Below are 27,103 nucleotides of genomic sequence, written 5' to 3'. Positions count from 1 at the left end.
TTTCTACTAATTTTAACAGGTTTGCATGGAACTATTAATAGTACTATTTTCCTCAGATAAAAGGAGTGAAAATACATGATAAAAACATCTGTATAAACTATTCTGCACTGTTTCTATTATATTCTGTTTCTTTTATATTCTATTCTATTTTTGTTTACTTGTACTATTTTATCTGTGTTATTGTGTTGCACTGTTGGAGGAGCCTGTGACCTAATATTTTTTTTTGATAAATTGTTTACTGTGCATGGTGGTCGAGAAATTTTTACACAACTCACAAGCCGCACAATGAACGTGGATGCTGATTGGATAACGGGGTACGCGCACGTTTACACGCCGCGCACGTAGCGTCAAATCATTGCCCACCATGGCGGAATTTGTACGAGTTGACAGCAGCACAAGTAGCCATACCATGGATAAAAGCATAATTCTTCCTCCAGACGAAATATTCCGTAATTTGGAGAACGCAAAGCGATTCGCGATAGACATAGGTAGGTGGAAATATAAGAGTTTTCTCTATTTCTTCCGCCCCTTTTGTGCAAATGTGGCTAATTTACAGCTATGCAGCAGCCTGATTCTATGACAACACATGACTTTAACTGAAAGTAAATAAGCTAACGTTAGCCACTTAAATTCCTTAATAATTTCACCTAGTGACAGCAAGTATGTTAGCTTTGATGATGGAAGTCTCATGAGGCTTAAAGATGGTTTTATCTGATAAACGGACGTGTGCAAAAGACACCAGACTAACTTTTTAAGTACAACAGAAATAATGTTAGCTGCTAGCTAACTTGTCTGAGGGTTGTTGTCCTCTATGTCTAGCTGTTGTCTCTTGTCTACCTTCTACTGTATCATGTATTTCTTATCGGACTTTATTCATGCATTTCTGTTGAACAGGTGGGTCTCTCACAAAGCTTGCCTACTACTCCACTGTGCAACACAAGGTAGCCAAAGTACGATCTTTCGACCACACTTCAAAGGTTAGTTTCCTTCATCTAACAAAACTGCATGGTGGCTTACATTTTTCATGTCAAAATACGTCCTCCAACAGATAACATATGCTCTCTAAAAAAACTAGATAGCAGTTACAATAACAGGACATCTCCAAGTATTCACCCTTCCTCCTTTTGTTTCTGCATCATCTGTGTCCACAGGAGGCCACCAATGACAATCTGTATGAAATATCCGTGCAGGAAGAGGTCACTGCACGCCTGCACTTCATCAAGTTTGAAAATGCCTACATTGAAACATGTTTGGACTTCATCAAAGACCACCTGGTCAACACGGACACCAAAGTTATCAAAGCCACAGGTGGAGGCGCACACAAGTTTAAAGAACTCATTGAGAGGAAACTTGGACTCAAGTGAGTATACAGATACAACAGAAACAGTTGTTGCTCAACTGTATCAAATCAAATCAGGTTTTATTTATATAGCACATTTTAAAAAGTTTTTTGGTTGAGCCAAAGTGCTGTACATGCAAATAAAAAACACATTACTGCGATTGCAAACCGAAGACAATAAATTACAACAGCAAATATAAAAATCAAACACAGGGAAATGTCATGAGTCGTGCTCCGCTCTGACTAGAAGGCCAGGGAGAAGAAGTGTGTTTTAAGTGTAGATTTAAAAACCCCTAGGGTCTGGGCCGACCTCACATGGAGGCGCAGAGTGTTCCAGAGCCTAGGGCCAGCTGTGAAGGCTCGGTGCCCTCGGGTTTTGACCCTGGTCTTGGGCACTACCAGCAGCAGCTGGTCAGCCGACCTTAAAGCTCGGGCTGGGGTGTAGCGATGGAGGAGTTCTGCTATATGAGCCGGAGCCAGCCCATTTAGGGCTTTGAAAACAAATAAAAGGAGTTTCAAATCAATTCGGAACCGAATTGGAAGCCAGTGCAATGAGGCCAGAATTGGGGTGATGTGGTCACGCTTTTTGTGGCCAGTGAGAAGACTTGCAGCTGCGTTCTGCAATAGCTGCAGGCGTCTAATTGACGCCTCGTCCATAGCCACGTATAGAGAGTTGCAATAAACCAGCCTTGTGGTTACAAAGGCGTTATTAACCCTTTATGGGTCTTTAAAAGATAAAAACAACTTGGTCTTGGCCAATAGTCGTATTTAAAAAAAAAAAAAAAAAAGCAGGTCTTGACTACGGTGCTGACCTGCTTGTCAAATTTAAAAGCGCTATTGAAGGTCACTCCAAGGTTCATGACAGAGGGGAGGATTTTTTTATTGAGGGAGCCCAGAATATCAACCGGAGAGGCTGGAGGTTGGGGTCCAAAAAAGATGACCTCGGTCTTGCTCTCGTTGAGGTTGAGGACATTTTGTCTCAGCCAGGGTTTGACCTCTATCAAGCAGTCCATCAATAGCTGTAATGACTTGACATTAGAATTGAGAGGCAGATAGATCTGTACATCATCGGCGTAGCAGTGGAAGGGGATGTTGTGTTTTGTGAGAATTGAACCTAGGGGCAGTATGTACAGTAGAAAAGGGATTGGGCCCAGAATAGAGCCTTGGGGAACCCCCACAGGTAAGACTGTAGACATATCATGTACAAAGAAAAACAGAAAGGGAGGCAAATATCCGGCACATTTCAGTGAATGACATTGGAATGAACTCTGCCCTTGCTGTAACTGATTCACACACAAAGCAATACCCTGTCCTCTGCCTGTGACACTATATTGTTCAGAAGGCCTTATGAATACTTTTCTAGAGAATGTATTTTCTTTACTGACACTTAGGCTAGGGCAGCCAGTTTGTTTGCTAACCATCATTGTGTGATGTCAACAGAACATTCACATGATAGTTGACTTGCATTGTTTACATATCTAGGTCATAATATGCAAAAAATAACCATATGTGCAAAGAAAAAACATCTGATTGTATATAGCACTTAAAAAGACTGGAGATACCACCAGACTTCATGGTTGATCGCATGTATTGCATTTAAGTTGCTTTTGATGAAACCCTAAGCTAAATGACATTTAATGTAAAAAAAAAATATGTTTTCGACTTTCCAGTTCAATGTTACTCAAGTAAATCACCTCAGAGAAAAGGGAATCAATCTATCGAATTAGATCTACAAATGTGCTTATGAAGCCACATCACACATGGCTGCAGATATAATGGACTCTTTATGTGCTGTGTTGATGCAGAGTGGACAAAGAGGACGAGATGACGTGCCTCATCAAGGGCTGTAACTTCGTGCTGAGGAACATTCCTCATGAGGCGTTTGTGTTCGCCAAGCACACAGAGTCAGAGTACCGCTTTCAGACAACCCAACCTGACATCTTCCCCTACCTGCTCGTAAACATCGGCTCGGGGGTGTCCATAGTCAAGGTAACAAACGACGGATCAAAGTTTTGTCAGTGGGTTAGACAAGTATACCTTCTCGTTAAACACATGCTTAATCCAACAATTGGATCATTATCTGGTTTCAACTTCTTACATTTGATAGTTTGTTGCTGTTTTAAATCATAATAATCTGCATATTTTCTGATTTCGGACTGATGTTGAATCAGTCTGAAATCTGAAAATATGCAGACATTTAAATAATTTGTTTTATATCTTCTGACACAAAAAATGGCAGAATCAATAATGAAAATAGATATGAGTTGCAGCCTCAATCCCAATCTTCTTTTTTTGTTGATTTATGAAGCCTACTGGTATGTTTTTTTGATCATTTGAACATTTAATATCTTCTTTTTTTTCCTACTGTAAATAGAAACATAAATAAATATTAGCAGATTTAAACTAAAAACATTTTTAAATAACTAATTTGGCTAGAATTGCACTTACATTGGCATCATCGAAAAGAAGGGTTCTCCCCCAAGGTTTTACATTTAAAAAAGGAAGCAACACACACTCAATGCGAGTAGTGTTTTATATGTACAAATTACGAACCTTGTCATCTTATGTTTATTTTGTACATTTCTTTCCACATGACTACCATTTATATTGGACTCTGTATTTCTGCCACTCCTATTCTCTCCCTCTCCGACAGGTTGAATCAGAGGACAAATTTGAGCGAATAGGAGGAAGCTCTATAGGTGGAGGCACATTCTGGGGGCTTGGAGCCTTGCTGACCAAAACAAAGGTACCTTTAAAACCTTAGTGTGATTTAACTCACAGATTGTAATCTCTGGGACTCCACTAAAGATCGACTTGTTATTTCCATATTTGGTTCCCTTCAGCCTTGTTGACTTTACTCCTTTCTCTCCTGTAGGGATTCGATGAGTTGCTACAGTTGGCCTCCAAAGGGCAGCACACGAGCGTAGATATGCTCGTCAAAGATATCTACGGAGGATCTTATGGGTCTTTGGGTTTGACTGGAGATCTAATCGCGAGCAGTTTTGGAAAGTCTGCTACTGCTGACAAAGGTGACACACTAAATGCCTGGGTTAGTGTGGCAATAAACTGTATACACACAACGTATGCATTTGTATGTGCAATTCAGTGGACAGGACTAAATCAACTATCTTTTGAATATCAAGCATTTAATCTTTTATAGACTCAGTTTCACATTGAAAGTATCAAAAATGTAATTGAAATTCAAACCGGCAAAAAACACAGCTTTATGCGCATAATTCATTCTGTAGTTTTCAAATGCCGAAATACACTTCATCCATTTCAGTCCTCACACTGACCTACTATTGGATCCCATTGTAACCTGATTGAGCCAATGCAGGCTACAAACCTGAACATAAAATGTTAAGGTTAGTTTATTTGAATAGCACATATATCAGGCACAAAGAAAGTCATGGTGTTTTACATATGCATCAACAAACAATAATACAATAAATAAAACTCAATAAGACAATTCATAAAAGAGAAAAGTTAGTAAGTAGTTAAAAATGGACATTGTAAATCTGGATGATGAAGCAAGAATTGCAGAAGCGTAAAAATGGAACGGCAAAGTTTGTTCCAGATCTGCGCAACATAAATACTAAAAGCTGCTTCTGCATGTATTGTTCTGGACTTGGGGACGATGAGTCAACCTGCCCCGATGATGTGAAAGCTCAGGTTGGATCGTAACAGAGCAGCCTGTCAGACATGTACTGTGGTCCCAAACCATTTAAAGCTTTATAAGTTAATAATAACATGTTCAAGTCTATTTGTTGAGTTATTGGAAGGCTGTTGCAGAGCTCTGAACTGAACTGGGAAAACAAAGGCATGAACAAGTTCCTCTAGTTCGTGTTGAGACATGAGTGTTTTCAGTCTGGTAGTCGTTGGTAGTATACTGATTATTGTACTTTTGTTGATGTGGGATTTGAAATGTAGGTCAGAGTCCAGAACTACACAAAGGTTTCTGACATGGTGTGATGTCTTAAACATTAGGGCTTCAACCAACATCGGCCAGGATATCAAAGGATTGAGTTATGTTTGAAGTGAATATAAAATAAGAAGGATGTCATAGTTGCCAATGCATATATCTGCTGTGTTTATGATGTCATCTTGGCAAGGCACTAACTATTTCCCTTAGTTGTATGGCAAAATCTGTGTTTGGAGTGAGCTGATGACCTCTCACCTAGTTCTGATACAGCTGCTATCTCTGTCTACCCTGTGTTAACTGGAGAGCAGCATAGTCGTTGATTTATTTTTACAGCCTCAGGTGGACATTTTGACCAGGTTTTGAATATTGATAATATCCAGTCAGAGCAGATTAGGCTATGGTTTCGGACATAGGGTGCTGCAACACAAGCAATATGATAACAATTCAACTTTGATCATTAAAGCCTGTAAACATGTCACAGTAGAGGCACAAAATATAAATATGAACCTGAAAATGAGCATAAAATGTCCCCTTTAAACTGATGTGGATATTTTGCCTGTTGCACATTTTTCTATAACTCTGTTCTGATTGTAGAGTTCTCTAAAGAAGATATGGCCAAGAGCTTACTCCATATGATAAGCAACGACATCGGGCAGCTGGCCTGTCTGTATGCAAAGATGCACAACCTGTCGCGAGTGTACTTCGGAGGCTTCTTCATCAGAGGACACCCAGTCACCATGCACACAATCACCTACAGCATCAACTTCTTCACCAAGGCAAGTTCTCTCCCTCTGCTGACCTAACCCCAGACTAACCCCTAACACAGAGCACCAAGTGTCTGTTTGTCACATTGTTACCCATGTGTTATCAGCTTTCCCCTACAACTCAGATTGTTATGTCATGTTTTTTGTATGTAGGGTGAAGTTCAGGCCTTGTTCCTCAGACATGAAGGCTATCTCGGAGCCATTGGAGCTTTTCTTAAAGGAGCAGAGGAGGACAGTAAGGAAAAACACACAAATGTATATATAAACCTACATTTGGTTTCAAAAGGGGTTGCTGTATACATGTCCCATCAGAGGCACAACATACAAATATGAACCTGAATCACAAATGATAATAAAATGCACATGATGTCATACCAGAAGTATAAATGCATCTTGCACCCCTCCAGATCCAAACCAGTACAGTTGGGGAGAGAATTATGCGGGGAGCTCGGGCCTGATGAGTGTCTCTCCTGATATGAATCCCATGCAGCGTGCACGCAGTGGAACGGTGAGTCTGCGGAGGAGCCAGAGTGATCCCTATGAAGCTGGGTCATATACCATGAGGAATTCCTTAAACCTATTTCCATTCCGCCTCTAGTCCATTGGCCCTTATTTCAACCAACTTCTCAATCCATTTTCGAATTGAACTTTATTTCAATGATCTCTTGTATGGTATCATCATCTCCTCCATTCTAACTCTATAAACATCATACAACAACATTTATTCATCTTTTTTGATTTTCTTTCTTTTCATTTCCTCTCCATACACTCCTCTGTCTACCTAACCTTCTCCTTCAGTTTCCCGTAAGTACCTCGTCCGCTTCACTCGTGTTCTGGTTTGATGACGTGTGGCTCCTGCTCACAGTGCCTTGTTTTCTTTCTGTAGACACTCTGGATTGTCACTTTGTTGACTGCAGTTATTTTACAGCTTATATTTTGGTTTTGCACAAGATATTGCCACTTTTTGGTCTGTTGCTAATACCTTTTGGGTTAAAATGAGAACATAACAGCGTTTTACACCCACTTTTTGAATCCTTGGTGTAATACTTATGCGTGGTGTGCCTCCGTAGAGCATTAGGAGCTGCTAACCTCTTTTAACGTTACACGCCCTGGAATGAACTCTTTTCCCTGCTTATTTCACTGGATTTCAGTAGTGTGATCCAGGGCTGCAAATGAATGATCACCTCTTCTCTTGTGAATTACCACTTGCGAAACCTTCTATTGATGTAGTTTGTTCTTTAATGGACTATTGATTGTGTCCCACAATTAATGAATCTGCTGGCTTCCACTAGCTATTAGGAATACATCTTGCTAGAACATTCCCTCCTTTTTTCCCCTTACTGCATCTTCCTCTCTGCTTAGTGGTTGTCTTGATAGTGAAAAACTACTCACCAAATGAAAGCTCCTCAAATAACAAGAGTGATAGCTGAAATTGGCTCTGATGTTTGAAGAAGAATTTAGAGTTTACGAAAAAGACACACAGCATGTTTTCTCTCTGTCTCTTTGCTGCTTCTAGTTTGACATGTTGGAGATGGACCGCCTGGAGAGGAAGCTGGTGAATCTGCCGCTGCTGCAGGACGCTTCGTCTTACATCCCCGACACGGTGGACCTCATAGAGGACGCTCCGGCCCGCGAGTACTGGCTCTTCTGCTTCGAGGAGGCCCTGGACGGGGTAGGATGCAGGTTCATGTTTCGGAAATAAAGTATCATTATCTGAAAGGAAGAAAATGTTAAGCTATTACAAAATAAGGAAGAAAAAGAAAATAAATATCTATTTATAAAAGGAAAAATATTAACACAATGAAGAAAAAAAATGTCATTTGTTTTAAAACTGTGAATCTGAAATCAGAAACAGGTTTACTGCCAAGTAAGCTTACACCTACAAGGATGTATGCATGGTGCATACATCATAGAGAAAGTGAGAGAACAATAATTGTAAGAAAATGGCCAAAACTAAAATAAATACTATACATAATATTTTAACATTAAAAATAAAACATAAATATAAATAGGCAAAAAAGCTATTAATAGTAAATTATGACAAAATATATTTTTAAAAAAAGGTGTAGAATGTAAAGTGGAGAGCTGTGCAGATTTACTAAGAACTAGAACAGAAAAGTGCACAGAGGGATGTTCAGGATGTTCAAGTATTAAAACGCACACTATTTGTTTACATGATGTGCTTTTATGTAATGCATAGTGTCTTTGTCCATCACTCTATTCATCTGCAATGCAATTCTGGTGTGTGTAGAAACTTAAATTTCTGCCCCCCCCCCCTTCTATGGATTTGTGTCTGTCCGTATTGTAAAATAGATTTAAAAAAGGATCTCTTAGAGGTAGGTTTCTCCATAAAATGTTGCATTTCCAATCGACCGCTTACAATAATCATTTGAATGTCACACTACTCATCTGTGTTTAGCCACTTAATCCATGACGATAGTAAAACCAAATGAGCCCAGAAATGGACGATACATTCAGTGTTTACACCTCGTCCATGGACATTTGTAATAAAGAGCTCGTGAACATGGCTGATTGCTCTGGTTTTCTTTCGAGCAGGTGGTGAAGAGAGCTGTAGCGAGCCAGCCCGACATGCCGGAGGCAGCGGAGCGAGCAGAGAAGTTCCGTCAGAAATACAGACACAAGCTGCAGACGCTCCGCCACCAGCCTTTGTGAGGACTGCTTCTGCTTTGCATGCAAACCCTGTCTGTTACACCCAGAGCTTTTAGTATTTTAAGTATTTTCCTCAGTTTCTGCATTAGTTTCATACCTGCTTTAAATGCCTGTGTAGATGAAAGAGAAATCTGTTTCCTATTTGGGTGCAGTACATGAGTATGAGTCATATTCATTCTGCCGTTTCATTTTTAGAATGAACTGCAATGATATCAGTAGGGATGTGACAGTATGACACTTTCAACTGCTGTCTCAGAAAATATCATGGTATGCAGTGTTTCAAAAATATGTTTGTTTTATTATTATCAACTTAGTTTCAATGGTCCTTAAAGAAATTAAAACAGCATTCTGATAATATAAATAAATAAAAACCCATGTAAAAAAAATATATAATTGAATAGTGTTGCACGTTAGCAGCACTTTAGCATCTTAATTACATTTCTGCATGAAAAATAATAATCCTATGACCTTTAACATATATGGTAGTTTTTTGTATCAATACCATTGAAAAACAACTGTACCCGGCATTATAACTTTCATTTTTCACAACGTGGTATAACGCAATATTGGAAAACCATTACAGCCCTAGATATCAGAAAAATTCATGTGCGTTTTCAATTAAACTGGACAACAATATAAATAGAAAGTTTGACATGTTTTTAAGCAAGAACATGAAAATGTTGTTTTTAAATGTAACATGCGTCTCCCCCCCCCCCCCCCCAGTTTGTGTGTTTGTTTTTCTCTCTGGCTAACGTAGAGTGCTTCTCTTTTCACCTAGTGCTTACGGATCCCTCACTGTCAGAAGTCTGTTAGACACGAGGGAACACTGTTTAAATGAGTTCAACTTTCCTGATCCCTACTGCAAGGTCTGACTGAAATCTATCAACCTTTCTCTGTGTCTTTTCTTGTGCTACACAGCTGCTTTAGCGGCCCTCAGTGATCTTAGCGTATTCTATCCAGTCTCATGCTGTCACACATTAAGCCGATTGAAAGCAATGCATTAGTCTTCAACACTTTCTCAGATCACATTTTTTCATGTCCCTGAATGCATCAAATGACTAATCTTGTATTCTGTTCAAACTAGCGTCATCTTATCTCTGTGCTCCTGTAGATCAAACAGCAGGAGAACGACATGGCTCTGAAGTACTACCAGAAGGCGGTGAAGGCTCTCGATGGGCTGTGCTGGGAGCAGAGGCAGTTCGCTTTGGTGAGGGGCGTCCTGGCCGGGAACGTGTTCGACTGGGGAGCCAAGGCCGTGTCAGAGTGAGTGGAGCTTATGGATCTTCTATCCTGAAAGTGGGAGTAGCCCCTCTGCGAATGTTTCATATTCTAAAGACCCAAAGCATTGATACTCAACCCTTTTTCTGAAATCATCCAACAATATGGTGATTTCATCTTGGGAGAGATTTCAGCTCTGATAATTAAGCTATACAATTTTACAAATGTAACCAAAGCAAGTATAACTAACATGCATATGTAGCTATGAAAATAAGTTACGTAATTAAGTTAAATTAGAAACAAAGACCGTTAACAAAAATGTTTGTTATGAGCCTGTACATGTATCTTTAGTGATAAATGTTATCAATGTGTGTTTATTAGCTGGCCCCTGGCCTCCTGTCATTTTGCACAAATGTCCCCTGGGCAAATCAGTTTGTCACTGCTGTGGTTTCAGACTGAAACAGTCTGCAACATGAATTTGAAAGTAAACAAAAATCCTTTCAAATACCTCCGGGCTGCTTACGATCCATCTCAACACAGAAAGCAACCGGCTGCATCCCGATGATTCTGAAACATGTTTTTATGTTGATCTTCTGAGCCAGATATCCACAGTAATCTTGCCTTACACTGACACAATATCACCTCTGGCCTGCTTAGTTCAAACATAGTTCCAATTTCAATGTTTAAAAAGTTGTTCTTTATGCTGTGATCCAAATTCCTGTCTTACTTTTCCATATTTTGTTTCCATGTCATGCAGCGTCCTCGAATCTGATCCAGAGTTTGGGTTTGAACAGGCTAAACGGCAGTTGGAAGGTTTCCAAGTATTTCTCTTCTCTTTCTCTTCTTTATTTATGTTGTTAAAAATGGTGGGACTTTGAGGTATTCCATCAAACTAATAATTTTTGTTTTCACCCTCAGAGCGGCCATGGCTTGTTGATTCCTACGACCAGTGGTTTGAGAGACTTAAGGTGATAGTCTTTTTCTCATTTTAAAGCCAAATGAATTATTCTTACATTACTGGTGGGGATTTAGAGGTTTTTATCAAAGCACTGTGTGACCCACAGAAACAAAAACACTGAGAACAGCTTTCAGTGCTTTGTGATGTCCTATATGTTTCTGTGTTGTGTGCTCTTGATGATTTGTCCTTGAATACAATCCATCCTGGTTTTCTCTTGCAGGGTCCTCCTCATAAGTGTGCCTTGTTTTTCGTAGATAATAGTGGCGTAGACATCATTCTAGGTGTGATGCCTTTTGTCAGAGAGCTTCTCTCTCGAGGAACAGAGGTAAGGAACTATAGCAACATCACTTCAAAATAACATAGTTGATAAAAATGCTAATCCAGCTCTTCTCTCCGTCTGCCCTCAGGTTGTTTTGGCCAGCAACTCTGGTCCGGCGTTAAATGACGTAACGAACGGTGAACTGCAGATATTGACCGAAAGCATCGCTGCCATGGATCCAGTCATTCAGTGAGTGTTAACCTTTTTAAAAGTTTACAATGTACAAAAATATAGACCACTGCTTATCTGTTATCACAGAAGGCATAATATCTTAATCTGACAAACATATCATTTTATTTTCATTCATGAGTATTCTATCATTTTCTCTCTGCTCTCATAATTCAACACCCAAAAAACTTTTTAGTGACCTGTGCTGTGTTTGCTGTGTAGGTCCAGTCTGGAGGAGGACAGGTTGATCTTGGTGCAGAGCGGCTCCAGCTCCCCCTGCCTGGATCTGAGGTCGGTTTTTAGCATTTTGTTTACATTTGACATTTTTAGAAGGAGAATAATTTCGCCCGGAAATGACCTAGAATTACACTTCCTGTTTTTGCTGGAAGGAATTATCATACTCATATCACATTGTTGTCCCTCATACAGCCTTTGCTGCAGCACCTGTTTTCACCCTCTGTCTGAAACCAGAGCCCAGCTCTGATTGGTTAGCTGGCCGGCTCTCTTGTGATTGGTTAACAGCTTTGAGATGTACAATTCATGTACAATGTGTTCCAGCGCTAGCCAATAGAAGTGTTACTCACGCCTTTTCAGGATTTACCATCTGTATGTCCTGACACAAACATCCACATGTATGCAGATGACACTGTTATATATGTACATGGAAGCAATATGACACAAGTGGCTAATGAACTGACAAACACCATGGTTCATGTAACAACTTGGTTTGAACAATGCTGTTTGCAACTAAATATTTGTAAAACAGTATGCATCTTCTTCAGCTAAACAAAGTCCTGTTGTGTTGAGCCAGATGTTTTTGTATCAGGGGAGAGGCTACAGGTGGTGTCACAATACAAGTACCTCGGAGTCATGATTGATTCAACACTCAATTTCAAGGCTCAGGTTAAGAAAGTATGTAATAGGGTCAAATTCAGTCTGTCACATTTTAGGTTCACCAGAGATTACATGTCAATTGAGGCATCTCTGATGTACAGCACCACTTCTATGGTTCTCACACACATGCACCTACTGTTTAATGACCTGGTCACATGTCAGGTCCCACACACTAGTAAAACCACTGGTAGCCCTTTTACTGTCAATGCCGTTTACACTGTACATATTCATCTGTTTATAGCCTATTTATAATTATTCTATTTATAATTATTCTTATTATGTAGACTCCTGCACTGCTATTTTGCACTTCTGGTCAGATGCCTAACTTACATTTCGTCACTAGTACATCACTGCCCAATACTCAAGAAATACAACTTGTTGAGCTGGAAAAACCTCATTAATTAAACATGCAAATGCTTGCCCAACTCAAAACCTGTTAGTGAGGAATCAGCTCTGCCAACACTGACACAATCCTCCTTACAACCCACTGCCTGTTTTAACATGTTCTTTTGTTTGTTTTGTTCTTTTGTTCTGTCTTTTTCTTAATTTTATTTAAGTATTCCAGTAATGTATGTTGCATGTTTTAATTTGATTGTGTTAACTTGTTTAAATGAAATGTGTTTTAGGTTGACTTATAATATCTGTTCAGGGACAACAGATGAAAAATAGCCTCTTGCCTAACTCTGGCACATGTACAGGAATGAAATAAAACAGTGATGTCACTGTGTTACAGAAGTAAACAAAGGAATCCAATGGAGGTGTTTCAGGCAGTGGGGGAGTGTGTGGGAGAGAAACTCCCTCTGGAGGGAACTTTGGGATTTTAGATTTACATGCAGAAAAACCTATACAACACACTACTGGAAAGGGAAAACCCTAAAAATAGGGCCTCTTTTACACCTGGTTAAGAGTTTGTTAGACAGACTTTAATATGGTAATTTATTGAAGCTAAAATGTGTTTTTTTTCTCCCCTAGCCGTCTGGACAAAGTGCTGGCGATGGTGGTGCGGGAGCGGAACATCGACCTGGTCATCATCGAAGGAATGGGCCGAGCCATTCACACCAACTACTACGCCATGCTCAGCTGCGAGAGCCTCAAGATGGCCGTCATCAAGAACTCGTGGCTCGCCGACCGCCTGGGAGGGAAGCTGTTCAGCGTTGTGTTCAAGTACGAGGTACCGATAACAGACCACCTCTCTGCGGCGCTCACCCCCTAATGCGAGCAGAGGTCGAGCAACCAGCTCCGAATGTAAAGGTGATTGTCGTAAACTTCCACTAAGTGAATGACTGATTGGAAGACTAATTGTAAAATAGAGGCGAGTTTTAAAGGTGATCATTAACTGGGACGTTTTACATTTCATTGTTGTTGATTAAAGTGCTGGTGTCAACATGCTTGCATTGTTGCACTGTCCAATATCCTGTGATTCACTTAGTTTGCTCCCATCACTGCTGCCTATCGATCCAGTTCAGCGTCTGGAGTGTGTTCATGTGAAATCATCTCGGACCGTGTTCCGTAGCAGACTGTTATGACAGATAAAGATCTCCAGCTCGTGGAAAAAATCAATGACAACATGCGTTTAATTTTGCATCTGCCATTGACATGCTGCCAAAACACTTCACTGTGTGCAGACTTATGAGATTCTTCGGGCGCTGTGTGTTCGAGGAGGGAGCCGCAGGAGTAATCACAGCTCTCAGCGTTAACACTTCTCACATAAAGTGTATTTAATGTGCCTTGAGGCTGGTGTGTTAAAATAATAGTTTACTCGCATTGCTTTTAATTCCTGTTGGAGGTCAAATATAGCAGAAATATCTCATACACGTCGTCATAGACTTGGAAGAATATGCTGGCTTTTTTATTATTTGTATTACTGCCAGTGAATTAATTGAGATTAAATGACGTGAAAGAAGCAACACGTTGTCACATAGACATTGAATCGTGTTCCTCCACAAGGTGTCAGTATTCTACTGTGACATATTTTATTTTTTTATGATTTCTCAAATCTTTAGCAAGGTGATCGGTGTGAAAATGAACACTACATATTTCAGGGTTACTGTAACCGTCTCTGATTAAAGCCTCACATGATGTCACAGATTTGACCATGGGTTGACTGTAGTTAACAAGTTTGCTGTAATCCATCCCTGAAATCAAAATTGAATTGTTTTAAGGCATTCCACAGCACCTTGTTGCAAAAAAAGTGTAATTGTGATGCGGCTAACTGTATAGTCTCTTTAATACCAGAAATGAAGGCGGCATCAGATTTTATTTCTTCAAGTAACAGCTGCTTGACATGTGGACTCACATTGCAATACTGTATTTGTGATATACAAGTGATTGTGTATATACATAAATATATATAAATGAATTTGCATCATTTCTGTTGAGCTCACCAAGCACACTTCTGTGTTCTCTCCTGACAATCTGTTTTAATTAAACGGTGAAAACCTGTATTTTACTTGATGTATCTGTTCATTTCTCTGCGTGTGTCGGGGGAGGTAGTAGAGGAACAGGGAGAGCTGAAAGTTGTCCCATATTTGAAAAAAAAAAAACCCAACCTGCCCCCGGCTGTATAAAAGCCCGGCACCCTGGTATGTGCTGGTTGATTCCTGCTGAGGAGCTGTGGGTTGATAATGCATGAGGAGGCCTGGCGGGGGGTCCTCCTGCTCTTCCTCTTGCTCATCACTCTGACTGCCAAACGTGTACACACACACACACACACACACACACACACACACACACACACACACACACACACACACACACTCCATCCTGGATTTAACGACATCTATGTATAACAGATGTACGCTTTGCCCTGGTTGTGTTTCAGTATGTTTCTCCTCACTAAACAAAGGGACAGGAATGTTTTCTTTCAGCACTTATGGAAACATTATGAGACGAAGGACCCCTGAAGAGATGCAAAACGATCACAAAGGATGTGTCACTCGCATGTCTCTCAGGTGCTGCACATAACTGTCAGTAATCAGTTCACATCCACGCTGACAATCTGCATAAAAACTTCCTTTTTAAATGCATGTGATACAACATTTCAATAAACGTGTCTCTGCAGCTGCAGTGGGACAAACCATTTATCGCATGGCTTTTTGCTCTATAACTTTCAAATTAAAGGCGTAACACTCTGATACCACAGGCCCTGAGAAAACAGTGCAGCATTGACTGCAACTGTTTGCATAACACTAATTACTTTAGTTACAGTAAACAGTGATTTCAAAAGAAGTTTTTTTTTCTCGAGCTTTGAATTCAACACTGTAGCTGAAGCTTTTGTGGTTTTTCAGTAACAATAACATCAATTTGACTGGTCATGTGTCCTGAAAGATACAATACGGTGCTTTGTGTATCCGCACTTTAAATACAGCATGTTAATCTTGTGTCTCCCGGGTCATTTGTACTGACAGTTTCCTTACAAAGGTTCTTCGCAAGTGAATTACTTAATGTGTTTATAAAGGGCTTAGTGTACTGAGACATTCAAATAATGTCAGTTTAAATGCTTTTATGTCCACAGGACACATTCTTCTGGATCCTTATTTAATATCTATTGTAGTGGTTCCCAGCCTTTTGTGTGTAATATACCTTTTATAGTAGGGGGAGGGGGGGTAGGGCAGGACAAGTTGCTGCATGTTCCATTTATATATCCATCACTTTAAGCTTCTACATCTCGGTGGAATTTATTTACTCTCAATTCTTTCAGGTTGGTGTGTCCTGTGCAAAAAGTCGCCATACACTAATTTGTAAACCTGTTGGTGTGTTTATTCTCCTAACTATTTTAATCTAAAGAGGTCTTATGCTCATTTTCAGGTTCACATTTGTATGTTGTGCCTCTACTGGGACATGCCTCCATGCTTTAATGTTCAAAAAGCTCTTAATTGTTCTCATACTGCCTGTGCTGCAGCACCTCTTTTCACCCTCTGTCTTTAACACAATAGGCAAGGAAAACCCCAAAAAGCATAAAAGGGCCCCATTGTTTTTTTTCACGAGGTACAAATTCGATTTTTTTTTTATTACTTGAGACACTCAACATTTTTTCCACGTAAGACCTGGGTTGCAATCACTGATCTTTTGCGATAAACACCACCCATCTGCATTGGAAGTTGAGAATAACTTGCAACTACTGCTCATACCTGGCGGTGTTGCAGATTCCAGACCTGTGAAGATGCGTTTCTTTTTTATATCGCGTGTGTGTCACTGACACCGACTCCCATCATGATCTCGGGAAGAAAAAGGCTTTTTCACTTCACAGGAGCTGCAGGGGTCCCATTCAAGTGCCACCGCGTACTTTACAGAGCTGTTGATATCTTCCTCATGCAGACTCTTACTATGCGGTAATCTCAAATTGAAATGGAAGCAGAAAAAAAGTATTATATATATATATGCTATCATATGTAACTATATATATATATTATATATATATATATATATATATATATATATAATGATGAACAATACAACCATTATTAAGTATTGATGTATGTAACACATTCAACTAAACCCACAGTGTGAATATTTCATACTCACAACATGAATCCCTGTATTATAACAAAATATAATAAGTTTGGGCACACAATTCACATTTCGAAAGGCATTTTAAACGTTGTTGTGTTATCTCCCTTCAGCAGACTCTCAGCCGTGCCTGTGTGACTCTCACACTTCACTAAGTGGCTTGTAAACATTGTTTGAAAAACCAAATGAGCATAAAGCCTGTTTTCTTTCGTTCAATAACGCTTACACCCTATTTTTAAAGCGGCCGACTCACAAAACTAAATAATAGAATACAATTTTAAATGTCAACCAATTCCCTCAAGTGATCTATGCACACTCATTCTCTGGATATAAAAGCATTACATCTGTGGACACGCAACAGCCTCATAGAGGGGATTTAGCATTAGTCCTGCTGGAGCTCTGCAGCTGGCTCACTTTGTAAGATCAAGACAGAACAGGCCATGAAAAATGCAGCAACAGGGTTTCACTGCAGAGGACATGCACCAAGCCAAACTCACTTCTCATGTTGTTCAAGCTTTCTTTGGGTGTTTTCACTTGCATTGAAGACTACACCAACACCAGGTCAAATATGTGTTCTCTCAAATGATGAAGGATTGATGTAGTGTTTAAAAAATAAACTATTCTAGTTGAGTTCTGACACCCAATAATTACACCCATATTTTAGAACAAGCATAACTTTGTAATAGCCTAATGCCCACATATTTGTGTGTGTATGTGGTAGAAATATGTTATAGAAATAAAGATTCAAGAGATTGTTTCATCTAAGTGGTTGACCAATCAGCACAGATCTGACCAGTTAACCAATCAGAGCAGACGAGAGGTGCTGCAGCACAGGCACCATGAGAATTATAAAGACCTTTTTGAACATTAAAGCATGGAGACATGTCACAGTAGAGGAACAACATACAAATATGAACCTGAAATGAGCAGAATAGGGCGCCTTTAATAAGGTTTTCGACACAAGAAAGGATTCAAACAGTACAGAGTCACATGTTCACGGCACGGGTCTGCAAAGTCTGAATGAAGAGTGCTGGTGTTGTATCTGGGTTACATGGAGCCGCTGAAACACCTGCGTCCTTGAGACGGCCCACCCAGTGTAAAAACAACTCGCTATCTCGTAAAACAGCTACAGCGCAAGTTGTATATTAAAACATAGTAATGTGTTATGTGGGAAAGAAGGACTGAATACTTTCCCACTCATGTATTAGACACTTGATCAAGAAAAACACATCTAAATAGACATTTATATTACAGTAAAACACAACTCTTTTAAAATGTCTTACATGTGTTGTTTAGGTCTCATTTTAATGGTTTGAGCTATAACGTTATATATTACATTTTCTTTAGCTGCCATTTGTATCTAAAGCTATAAAAGTGCAATAAACCATTAAGATAGATTTTCAAAACGGCAAGAAACATGCAGGTAGATTCACTTTAAATAAGCCAAACCATTGTTACAGCTGGTGCATTAGTTTGAAAGAGCTTAACCCCTATTCTTTTAATTGTTAAATGGTTAAGGTGCAGGCGTAGATGTGTAAATTCTAGGAAAGAAAGAGTACAATTGAGCAGTGACGTTAATAAATAAATCCGATCAATCCAGCCCATTTCAATGTTAACCTATAGGCTACTGCTGCACACGTCCTCCACTCCTCTGGGAATTATTTTCCCCAGCAGATTTAGGGACTTGGCTGTATGGATTTTGCCCCGGATTCAACAACAAGACCTCCCCCGTCCTGACTGAAAGACATCTCCAGATCACACTGCTCCTCGGAGCCAGCAGCAGTCTGAAGGAGGACACTCACCCCCATCACCATCCCTTCTCTGTGCTGCCATCTGGAAGGCCTCTCACAAACAGCTACCCCTGAGCCATAATTGAACTGAACTCCACAAAACGATGTCCCCCCCCCCCACCACCGCCCTCCACTAATGTCATCACAAAACTACACCACAGGACTAAAATTGTAATGGTAGGCTATTTAAATGAGGGAATGTGCAATAACATCTCTACAGAGCAAAATCAAATATTAATCTATATATATACAGTCTATGTACAATATGTGCAATGACAAAAAGCCACTATATCATATTCTTCTTTTAAGAGCATTAGTGAGGTCCATTACTGTCTGGCATCCTAACCCTAATTCTAACATTTCTTCATAGATGTCACTGCACTAACACAAGTCGAGTTGTGTTGTGGGTAATGGCACCAGGTTCTGATGAGAAAGAAAACTAGTGGAATACAAAAAATCGAATATATATCTGTTGGAAAGCATTGATTTCTTTATATATTGTTGTAAAACAATGTTATAACGTGTAATGCCACATACATGGCATAATTTTGAAAAGTAAATATTGAAGCCAAAACCATGAAACAGAGACTCACTACAGACGATATGGACTTTTGGCCATTCTGAGCAGATATTTCCAGAGTGAATTCAATTCAAATTCAATTCAAAAACTTTATTTATTCAGGTGAAAACCCATTGAGATCATTGACCTCTTTTTCAATGGTGACCTGCTGCAAGTAGGTTCCAACATGAATACAAACATGACAGAAAAACAAATGGCATATTTACATTGACTACAGTTTGTATAGCTAGTAGCATTTACAGATACCAACAGTTTCCGATTGGATAGCATCTAACCTTGCTTTAAAAACATGTAATGGAACCAAACTGCTCAACTTCCATTCCTTTTGCAGACTGTTCCAAATTAGCGGAGCTGCGCATCTAAAAGCTGTAGGCCTATGCCCTAAGACAGTCCTAGCAGTTGGCACATTTAATATAACCACAGCATTCGATCTCAGGCAGTAGCCATTTACAATACGCCGTGAGATCAGGGAGCAGATTTAGGATGGAAGTTTCCCTAACATTGCTTTGTAAATAAAAAGATACCAGTGATTGAGCCGCCGTACAGTTAGTGAAAGCAAACCTGCCCTTGCTTACAGGGTACAATGATGGGTTAATGCTTTACAGTTTGTCACAAATCTCAGTGCACTGTGATAGGCGGCATCTAACTTGATCAGGTAATTGGCCGGTGCATTCATATAAAACAGATCACCATAGTCCAGCACAGGTAAAAAGGTCACAGTGACTAGCCTTTTCCTGGCCTCAAGTGAGAAACAGGACTTGTTTCTGTAAAAGAAACCTAGCCTAACCCTCAGTTTTTTTTAGCAGGTTATTGACATGCAGTTTAAAAGAGAGACAGTCATCAAGCCAGATACCAAGGTATTTGTAACAGGTTAACACTTCAAGTTTTTTCCCTTGCGTAGTTACAATATCTAAAACAGGCTCTGGTGTCTTTTTAGCTTTTGAAAAGAGCATTATCTTGGTTTTATCAACATTTAAAAGAAGCTTAAGTTCAGAGAGCTGAGTCTGAACAGTGTTAAAAACAGCCTGTAATTTAACAACCGCCTCCTGAATGGAGGGACCTGCACAATACATCACGGTATCGCATACAAATGTAAAGTAGCTTCATCCACATTATCACCTAAGCTGTTGATATATATGGAGAATAAAAGTGGACCTAAAACAGAACCTTGAGGAACATCATTAGAAATGTTTAACCACTCAGAAGACAGCCCATCAAAGTGAACACTCTAATGTGATTGGGTGAAAACAAGATAAACGTCCTGATACNTCTTCTTTTTTATGCAGCTGGAGCTCAGCAGAGAGAAGTCAGCCTCTCTCAGGTTCTTATCAGAGGAAGACTGCATCTTGTTGACGTGGTTCAGCAGTCTTCTCTGGGACTGAGTCTTCCCCTGCTCTTTGGACATGAAGTGTGTCACCTCTTGGACACACCTGGAGTAGCCCTGGTTGACAGCTACTGAGTCCAAAGCTTGATTCTGCTGCTGCAAAGACTGCTGAACCACGTCAACAAGATGCAGTCTTCCTCTGATAAGAACCTGAGAGAGGCTGACTTCTCTCTGCTGAGCTCCAGCTGCATAAAAAAGAAGAGTCCAGCCAGAGACTCCTCTGTCTGGAGGCCGTGGTAGACCCCTAAGAACTTGTACAAAAGTGACGCTTATGATTGAACTGAGCAAATACACTTGTACTCTTGGACTTTCTACTTCGCCCCTGTCTTCAGGTACTCTACTTTTGAAGAGTTTTTGCGTGTTTCTGCAATGTATTATTACCTTTTGCAAAGGTCACATTCTGTTTCTGTGATATTTGCAGGACAGCTACTATTTTCTATTTTGAAGGTCGTCTCTTATTTCAGGTATTACTCTGTGAAGTAAAAATGATTTTTCCTAAATGGAATGCTTCTAATTGTCAGTTACACTGACGTATGTCTGTACTTTTTCTCCATCAAGGAGACAGTTAATCATGTTGCACATGTTTCTGACTTATATGTGATATTCACATACTCTGATTATTGAAATTACCTTTCTAAAATCTGTTAACATTTTAATTGTCTGCATTTTTATCAGATCAATTTTGTGTGTTCATTAATAAAATGTGCTGCTTTATAACTCTGTGAATTACAGCACACATACCTTCTATGAAGGGCATGTTTGGAATGTCTGAATGTATCTCTTTAAACCAAGTGATGCGCAATAAAACAATCACTAAAACAATAAAAAAACTGTTTCTCTCATTTTTATCACCACACATGTCGATTACTGAAAAAATAGTACCAGATCTTAAACCACTATGTATAATGTATTTTGAAAAAGGGCTTGTATAGAAAGCTGACAGATGAACAACACATCATGTCTCAGTCACATTTTGAAGCACTCCTCACCCGATCAGAGGTAGGTTTGTCTTTCTTAAACTCTAATCCACATCTTAAAAATGTGCCTGATAATGTAGACAGTGAGAGCTGCTTACTCATTATATCAGCTGTTAGGTCTCAGATCAACATAATGTGTCTCAGTGAGCTGTTGTAACTTTACAAACAGTTTCAGTATATGTTCACCATGTCTATGTAACTTCACTGGTGGGATGAACACCTCCCTGTTAAAGGATATCAGTGGGAAACTGTCTAACACATAAGGCTGCCTTTGATTATACACCGGAATGGGATGTGGTGAATACAAAGCTCATAGTATATGATTATTATATACATTTTATTCACACTCATGATTTAGTGAACTGTCATTATTCTTTATGCAAACATCTGAGCTCTTTTGTCCAGGTCCTTTAACCTAAAACCTGCCTGTACTTGTGTGGTGGTTGTTTGATGAAGAATTACTTCGATCGTTTGCTTATGCCTGATGTAAAGTAGTCATAGTACCATTGATATATTCTGGTACATCCGATTCCAGATAAGAGTAATGCATGGTGCAATATTGAAGCGACAAACCATGAATGCATCAATCATTATAATATTATTCTTTAAAATATATGCTGCTTAAATGGGCTGTTTTGCATAACGAGTACTTTTACTTTTGGTGTTTAAACTTGTTTTGGTTGCTAATACTTTTATAACTTGTTTACTTAGGTATCATTTTGAATGCAGGACTTGTACTTGTATCTGTGTATTTTTACACTGTAGTATACTCCTACTTAAGAAAATAGTCTGTGTACTTCTTCCACTTCTGGTACTACTACAATATATTGCAGGTAACTTCACTAAACTTAGTACTTCATGATTTATTTATTGATTATATAGTTTGTAATAAATCTGGATTTGCAAAAATAATTATGTTTGGAAAAAGTCAAATGTTTACTGAGAAATGTAACGGCAGGGAAGCAGAAAATGATAATAGGGAATTTAATTGCAAGTACCTCAAAATTGCACTAGAGTAAAGTATTTGTGTACTTAGAATCATTTCACCACTAGTGGGGTGACAGTTAACAGATGGCCTGTCATGAAGCACTCAATGCTTCTTGTGTTACAAAGCGCGCAATCCACTTAAGAGATTGAATTATGAAAGATAAAATGAAAAAATATGACTATTCTGTTTAAGCTCTGACCATGAACAGCGTAAACGATGTATTCCCAAATGCATTGAAACAAGATGACAAGAAAATTATTGAATTTCTTACATATTTATTATTCTGAAGTCTGCAAAAGCAACAAAACACATTTCAATCCACTTTGGATGAATACAAATAATAATTAATGAAACCAAACATGCATACATGGCACACACAAAGCAATAACAAATCCCTTTTCAGAAGAAAGGCTGGTGTTCGATACAATATACCTTGAAACAAGGCAGTAAGACACTGTAAGCAAACTGCAATAACACAATATTAGCCTGTATGACATTTTCACAGGAAGAATAGGTTAATATCGCTCAGTTGGGCTTAAAATGTTAAGCAGATTTTACTGCAGTTAAACAATATATCTGAAGATTAAGTTCAATCCTTTAAAACATGTTGGTCTTCACAAAATCATTCTTAGTTAAAGACTGGAATCATAATGCGTGGTCATTATTATTATTTAAAAAAACAACTACAACCACGACAATAATAAATTCCACAATAGCAGCAAAACATCTTTTAACAAGTTAGCTACGGACTCTTCTTCTCCCTCAGTGACCTCTTCACCTCTGAATCCAATTGTCTTTCTTTCTTCCTCTGGCTTCTGTTAAAGCAACAATAAAATTATAGTATACTCTGTTCTGCTCATCATAAAGCACATAAGGCATTTCTCTAAAATGATCAGATGCAGCTGGTGTTCACAAATCAACAAACTGCCATTATTTAAAGGCAGCTTTGGTGATTTTTCTCAAGTCCATTTCTCATTGTCTTTAAAAGCACAGTGGAGTCAGGTCATCCTCTTCTTCAGGAAACAGACGTAAAATATCCCTTGAATATTTGGTGTAGCCGTTGTGTGTGAGCAGGGCTTTCCTCAATGTGAGCAGGGACTTGGTCTTTTCCAGGATGTCTGCGACAGGGATGCCGTTCTGCAGGTGCTCTGCAATCAGAGCCTTCAGCTTCTCCACCCCAGTGCTGCATTTCCTCTCCAGCATGTTGAGTTTACACCTGAGAGAGACAAAATCATGGAGTTTAGTCAAATGAACTTATTGAAATAAAAACATATACAGAAATGAAACAGCATATTTGTTATTGAGAGTTTGATGTATTGGAGCTTTGGCTTACCTAAAGAGCTGTTCCTTTACGCTGTCTTGAAAAGCGAGGTCTGCGTAGAGAGCCATTTCCAGGTTTTGCTTCGTGTGTTGAGAAGGTCTGTTGTTGCTTGAGAAGGTTCGGAGGAAGTTTCTGATGACATCTGCGTCTGTTGCTCTGCATTTATACTGTTCATCCTGCGCCCTTTGGGCTCTTTCAGCCAATCAGGAGGCTCAGGGTTCATGACAATAGAGTGAATTTAATGCCTGTCAAACAGAACAGGTGGGATGCTTTATCTTTATGCCATACATCAGAGAGGTCAGTGGGAAAATGTTTTTCCTGAGGTATACACGGCAACAATTTTGAATTTTGAAACTGATTATAATTTGAAATGGCCAAGACCAATCTAGTCTGGGAAGTAATTTTTTTCAGGATGTACACTTTTTCAGTTATACTAAACAATAATGTCTCAATTGCATCAGCAAATACTATAAGGCGATGAAAAAATATATATGAAGGATGAATTCCTCCTCTTTCATAGAAAGATCATTAAAAATGTACTGTTAAAATAAATGTTACTGAACAAATGTGTCTAATTACATCAGCAAATAAAACGTTAAATAACCACAGTGCCATATAATTAAACACATTCTTTAATAATAGCTGCAAAAATGTTATACAATTATATTTTCCAAATCTCTTTGAGTTACATATAAAGCAGATGGCTGATCTGTGAAGTGGATTTTACTTGAAGAAAAACGTCTATTAACCTCAGTAAATAAAATAAACTAGAATACCATATAACTAAATCAATCTTTAAAAATAAATCTCAAATCTGTAATAATCTTTGAAATGTATATTTTCTGACTGTGTGTGTCTCCACAGTGAGTTAGAGCTAAAGCAGATGGTTTGTGTGTGAATTGACTTTCTGCCTGAGAACCGTCCCCAGGCTTTGTGGAGCAGACACACTTCCATTGTGTGTGCAGCTGAGCAGCCTGCATTCAGAAGTGTGGGAAGCCGTGTGTCGCTGCGGCTCCAAGCTCCAGAGCGAGAGGAGGGCGTGTGACCGGGGCACGTCCAACCCTGTGCAGGCCACTCAGAGGAGGGGGGTTGGGGGTGGGGTGGGGGAACCTGACAGCAGACCGACACACAGACAGATGGAGGAGATAAGCAGGAAGGTAAACCCACCTACACATAATTACAGCTTGCAGTTGTTTTAGTGTGCTAGAATAATGAACACAAACAGCATTTAATAAAGCTTTATTTCAGGAAAGAAAAAAAACACATAACCCTCTCAGTTTGTGGCCCTTAACTGTGGAATGGTTGGCCATTGACAAATAGATTTCCCCCCTCCATTTATACCTGTTTAAAAACCCAATCTTTATTATCACCAAAAGATAAGACAAGATAAAAACGTTATAGCCTGATAAATCAATTGTTCCAGCAGTAAAATGGAAAATGTGTTTTTAAGGGGAAAATAGAAATGTAACAGTACAGAAAAAACAAGACAAAAATGGAAATAACAGAGCATAACATACAGCCATAGCTATATACAGTACGTTAGGATGATTGCACCTATCAGGTGTAGCATACCTAAAAATAAAGCGTCAATTTACACACATTTTGCTTGTTTGTATTTTGAATTTAGTTGTTTGTGAAGTGTGATTTGTGTTGTGATATTATCAGATATAACTGTCCCCTAATCCACTCATCAACAGAAAGGGGACTCACATTTTGTGTGAATCACTTTTTGTCTTTTATCAATATTTGTCGGATAATCAAAATTAACTTTTAAAGAAGTACAATCTCAATTGATGACAGGTAGCATCTAAATGTACCATCAACTCTACACATAACTGACATATCACATGTGGTCCAGTGGGTGTATTTAGTAGGAAGGCTGTAAGCTGCAGAGATCAATTAGTCAAACAACACCCAACACACCACCCCATGATACACCCAGTGTGTGTGTGGTGTGTGTGTGTGTGGGGGGGTGTTTAATACTCAATTTGCTTTGGTTTGATGGTTGTTGACACTGATAAACTGGTTCATACTCATTCTCATTGTTATTGAGATGGTTAATTGGAATTACAAATGCAAAAATGAAGTTCATTTTTCATGTAAGCAATATCTTATCTAAATAACTCAATAAAAATAATATAAATATTAGTATTATTAAAGTTTTATTCATAGGCTATGTGCTATATGTTTGTTTAATTGAGTCAAAAAACTTTAAAGGACGTCAAAAACAGTTTTATGTGTCTCTTAGTTTTATGTATCTCTCTTGCAGATGTTGTAAAATAAGGGGATGGGTTTGGGGGTCTTATATAAGGTAATGTATTGTAATGTGGACAATATGTAATTGCAGCACAAGTGTCAAGTGAAGAGTGACTTCCTTAATCTGAATTATTAAAATACATTTGAATGGATGCATAGAAAACATTAAACAAATTATTCTAAGATTATCAAAGAGCAATAAGATGAAACAACGTGAGAAGACACTATTTTAAATTAACAGTAATGTTTATTCAAAAAGCAAAAGGAGCTACAACAAGCATGAAAGCTCAAAATAGAGGTGATGATACATCACAACCACAACTTGTAGATCTCTACAAGACACTGTACTCACGCAGAGTAGAGGAACAACTGTTTTTATAAAAGACAAACACACTTGAAGACATTCGAAACTGTTATTTTAAAACAAAAACTCTTTGCTCTTAATAAATAAAAGCAAAACAGTAGGATGTACCTTAGAACAGATCAGAATGTCAATATCACAGTGTGATGAATGTTAACTGCTAAATACATGAATGTTCAAAAAAGACAACATGACAGTCACTGGAAAATGGCAACAGTGTGATATTAAGCAAACCTTTAAGAAAAAAGGTATAAACAATTTGATCTAACAAAAGATCAGTTTTTAGAAATCAGAAGTCCAACACGACAATATATCCATGAAAAGAACAGTTACCATTTTTGATAAAAATTATCAATAACAATCAAAAGATTACATATGTAACCATAGCACTGTAATCTACCAACACATGAAGTACAGTGAGGTTGAATAATAATTGCAGATGCAATCAGATTTGGTTCATGAAACATGCATGAGGATATCTTCTCTTTCTTAAATTGAAAGATATAGTTGCTATCTTTCATTAATAAAACACAAAAACAACCTTCTGTATAAACAGAATAACAATTTCTTAATTTTTCAGATTTCAGAATAATTCAATTCCAGTAACGTTTGACCAATATGGTCATCTCAGTTTGTCTGGTAGTAACTCCTGTCAGTAGGGGTCTACCACGGCCTCCAGGTGGCG

At 38.8% G+C, this 27,103-nt stretch overlaps 1 protein-coding gene across 4 annotated transcripts; it reads left to right on the top strand.

The window, feature by feature from the left end:
* Positions 1–358: 358 nt before the first annotated feature.
* Positions 359–14,696, top strand: pank4 (pantothenate kinase 4 (inactive)). 4 transcript variants are annotated; one of them, XM_010785822.1, is made up of 20 exons: positions 359–488; positions 895–977; positions 1,152–1,360; positions 3,145–3,328; positions 3,993–4,085; positions 4,215–4,368; positions 5,856–6,037; positions 6,179–6,260; positions 6,433–6,533; positions 6,824–6,829; positions 7,542–7,697; positions 8,582–8,694; positions 9,474–9,561; positions 9,807–9,958; positions 10,671–10,726; positions 10,832–10,881; positions 11,092–11,196; positions 11,279–11,379; positions 11,581–11,649; positions 13,225–14,696. In XM_010785822.1, the coding sequence occupies exons 1-20, from the start codon at positions 365–367 to the stop codon at positions 13,463–13,465; spliced, it is 2,349 nt and encodes a 782-aa protein (XP_010784124.1). In that variant the 5' UTR covers positions 359–364; the 3' UTR covers positions 13,466–14,696. The 4 variants fall into 4 exon arrangements, 2 of the variants coding, with proteins under 2 accessions (XP_010784124.1, XP_010784125.1); XM_010785823.1 differs by lacking the exon at positions 6,824–6,829; XR_799736.1 differs by lacking the exons at positions 11,581–11,649; positions 13,225–14,696 and having other exon boundaries at positions 11,126–11,196; positions 11,279–11,369.
* Positions 14,697–27,103: the final 12,407 nt, after the last annotated feature.

Source organism: Notothenia coriiceps, unplaced genomic scaffold, assembly GCF_000735185.1.
Source record: "Notothenia coriiceps isolate Sejong01 unplaced genomic scaffold, NC01 NC01_scaffold00028378, whole genome shotgun sequence".
Classification (NCBI taxonomy): domain Eukaryota; kingdom Metazoa; phylum Chordata; class Actinopteri; order Perciformes; family Nototheniidae; genus Notothenia; species Notothenia coriiceps.
Note: the sequence above shows the minus strand (reverse complement) of the source record. Positions and strands in the feature narration are given on the sequence as shown.

Bases quoted from the DNA above. Each gene is read 5' to 3' on its own strand.
- pank4 (XM_010785822.1), top strand. From the start codon at position 365: ATGGCGGAATTTGTACGAGTTGACAGCAGCACAAGTAGCCATACCATG. The intron at 978-1,151 runs GTTAGTTTCCTT...CTGTGTCCACAG, and splicing joins CTTTCGACCACACTTCAAAG to GAGGCCACCAATGACAATCT. The intron at 11,380-11,580 runs GTGAGTGTTAAC...TTTGCTGTGTAG, and splicing joins GCCATGGATCCAGTCATTCA to GTCCAGTCTGGAGGAGGACA.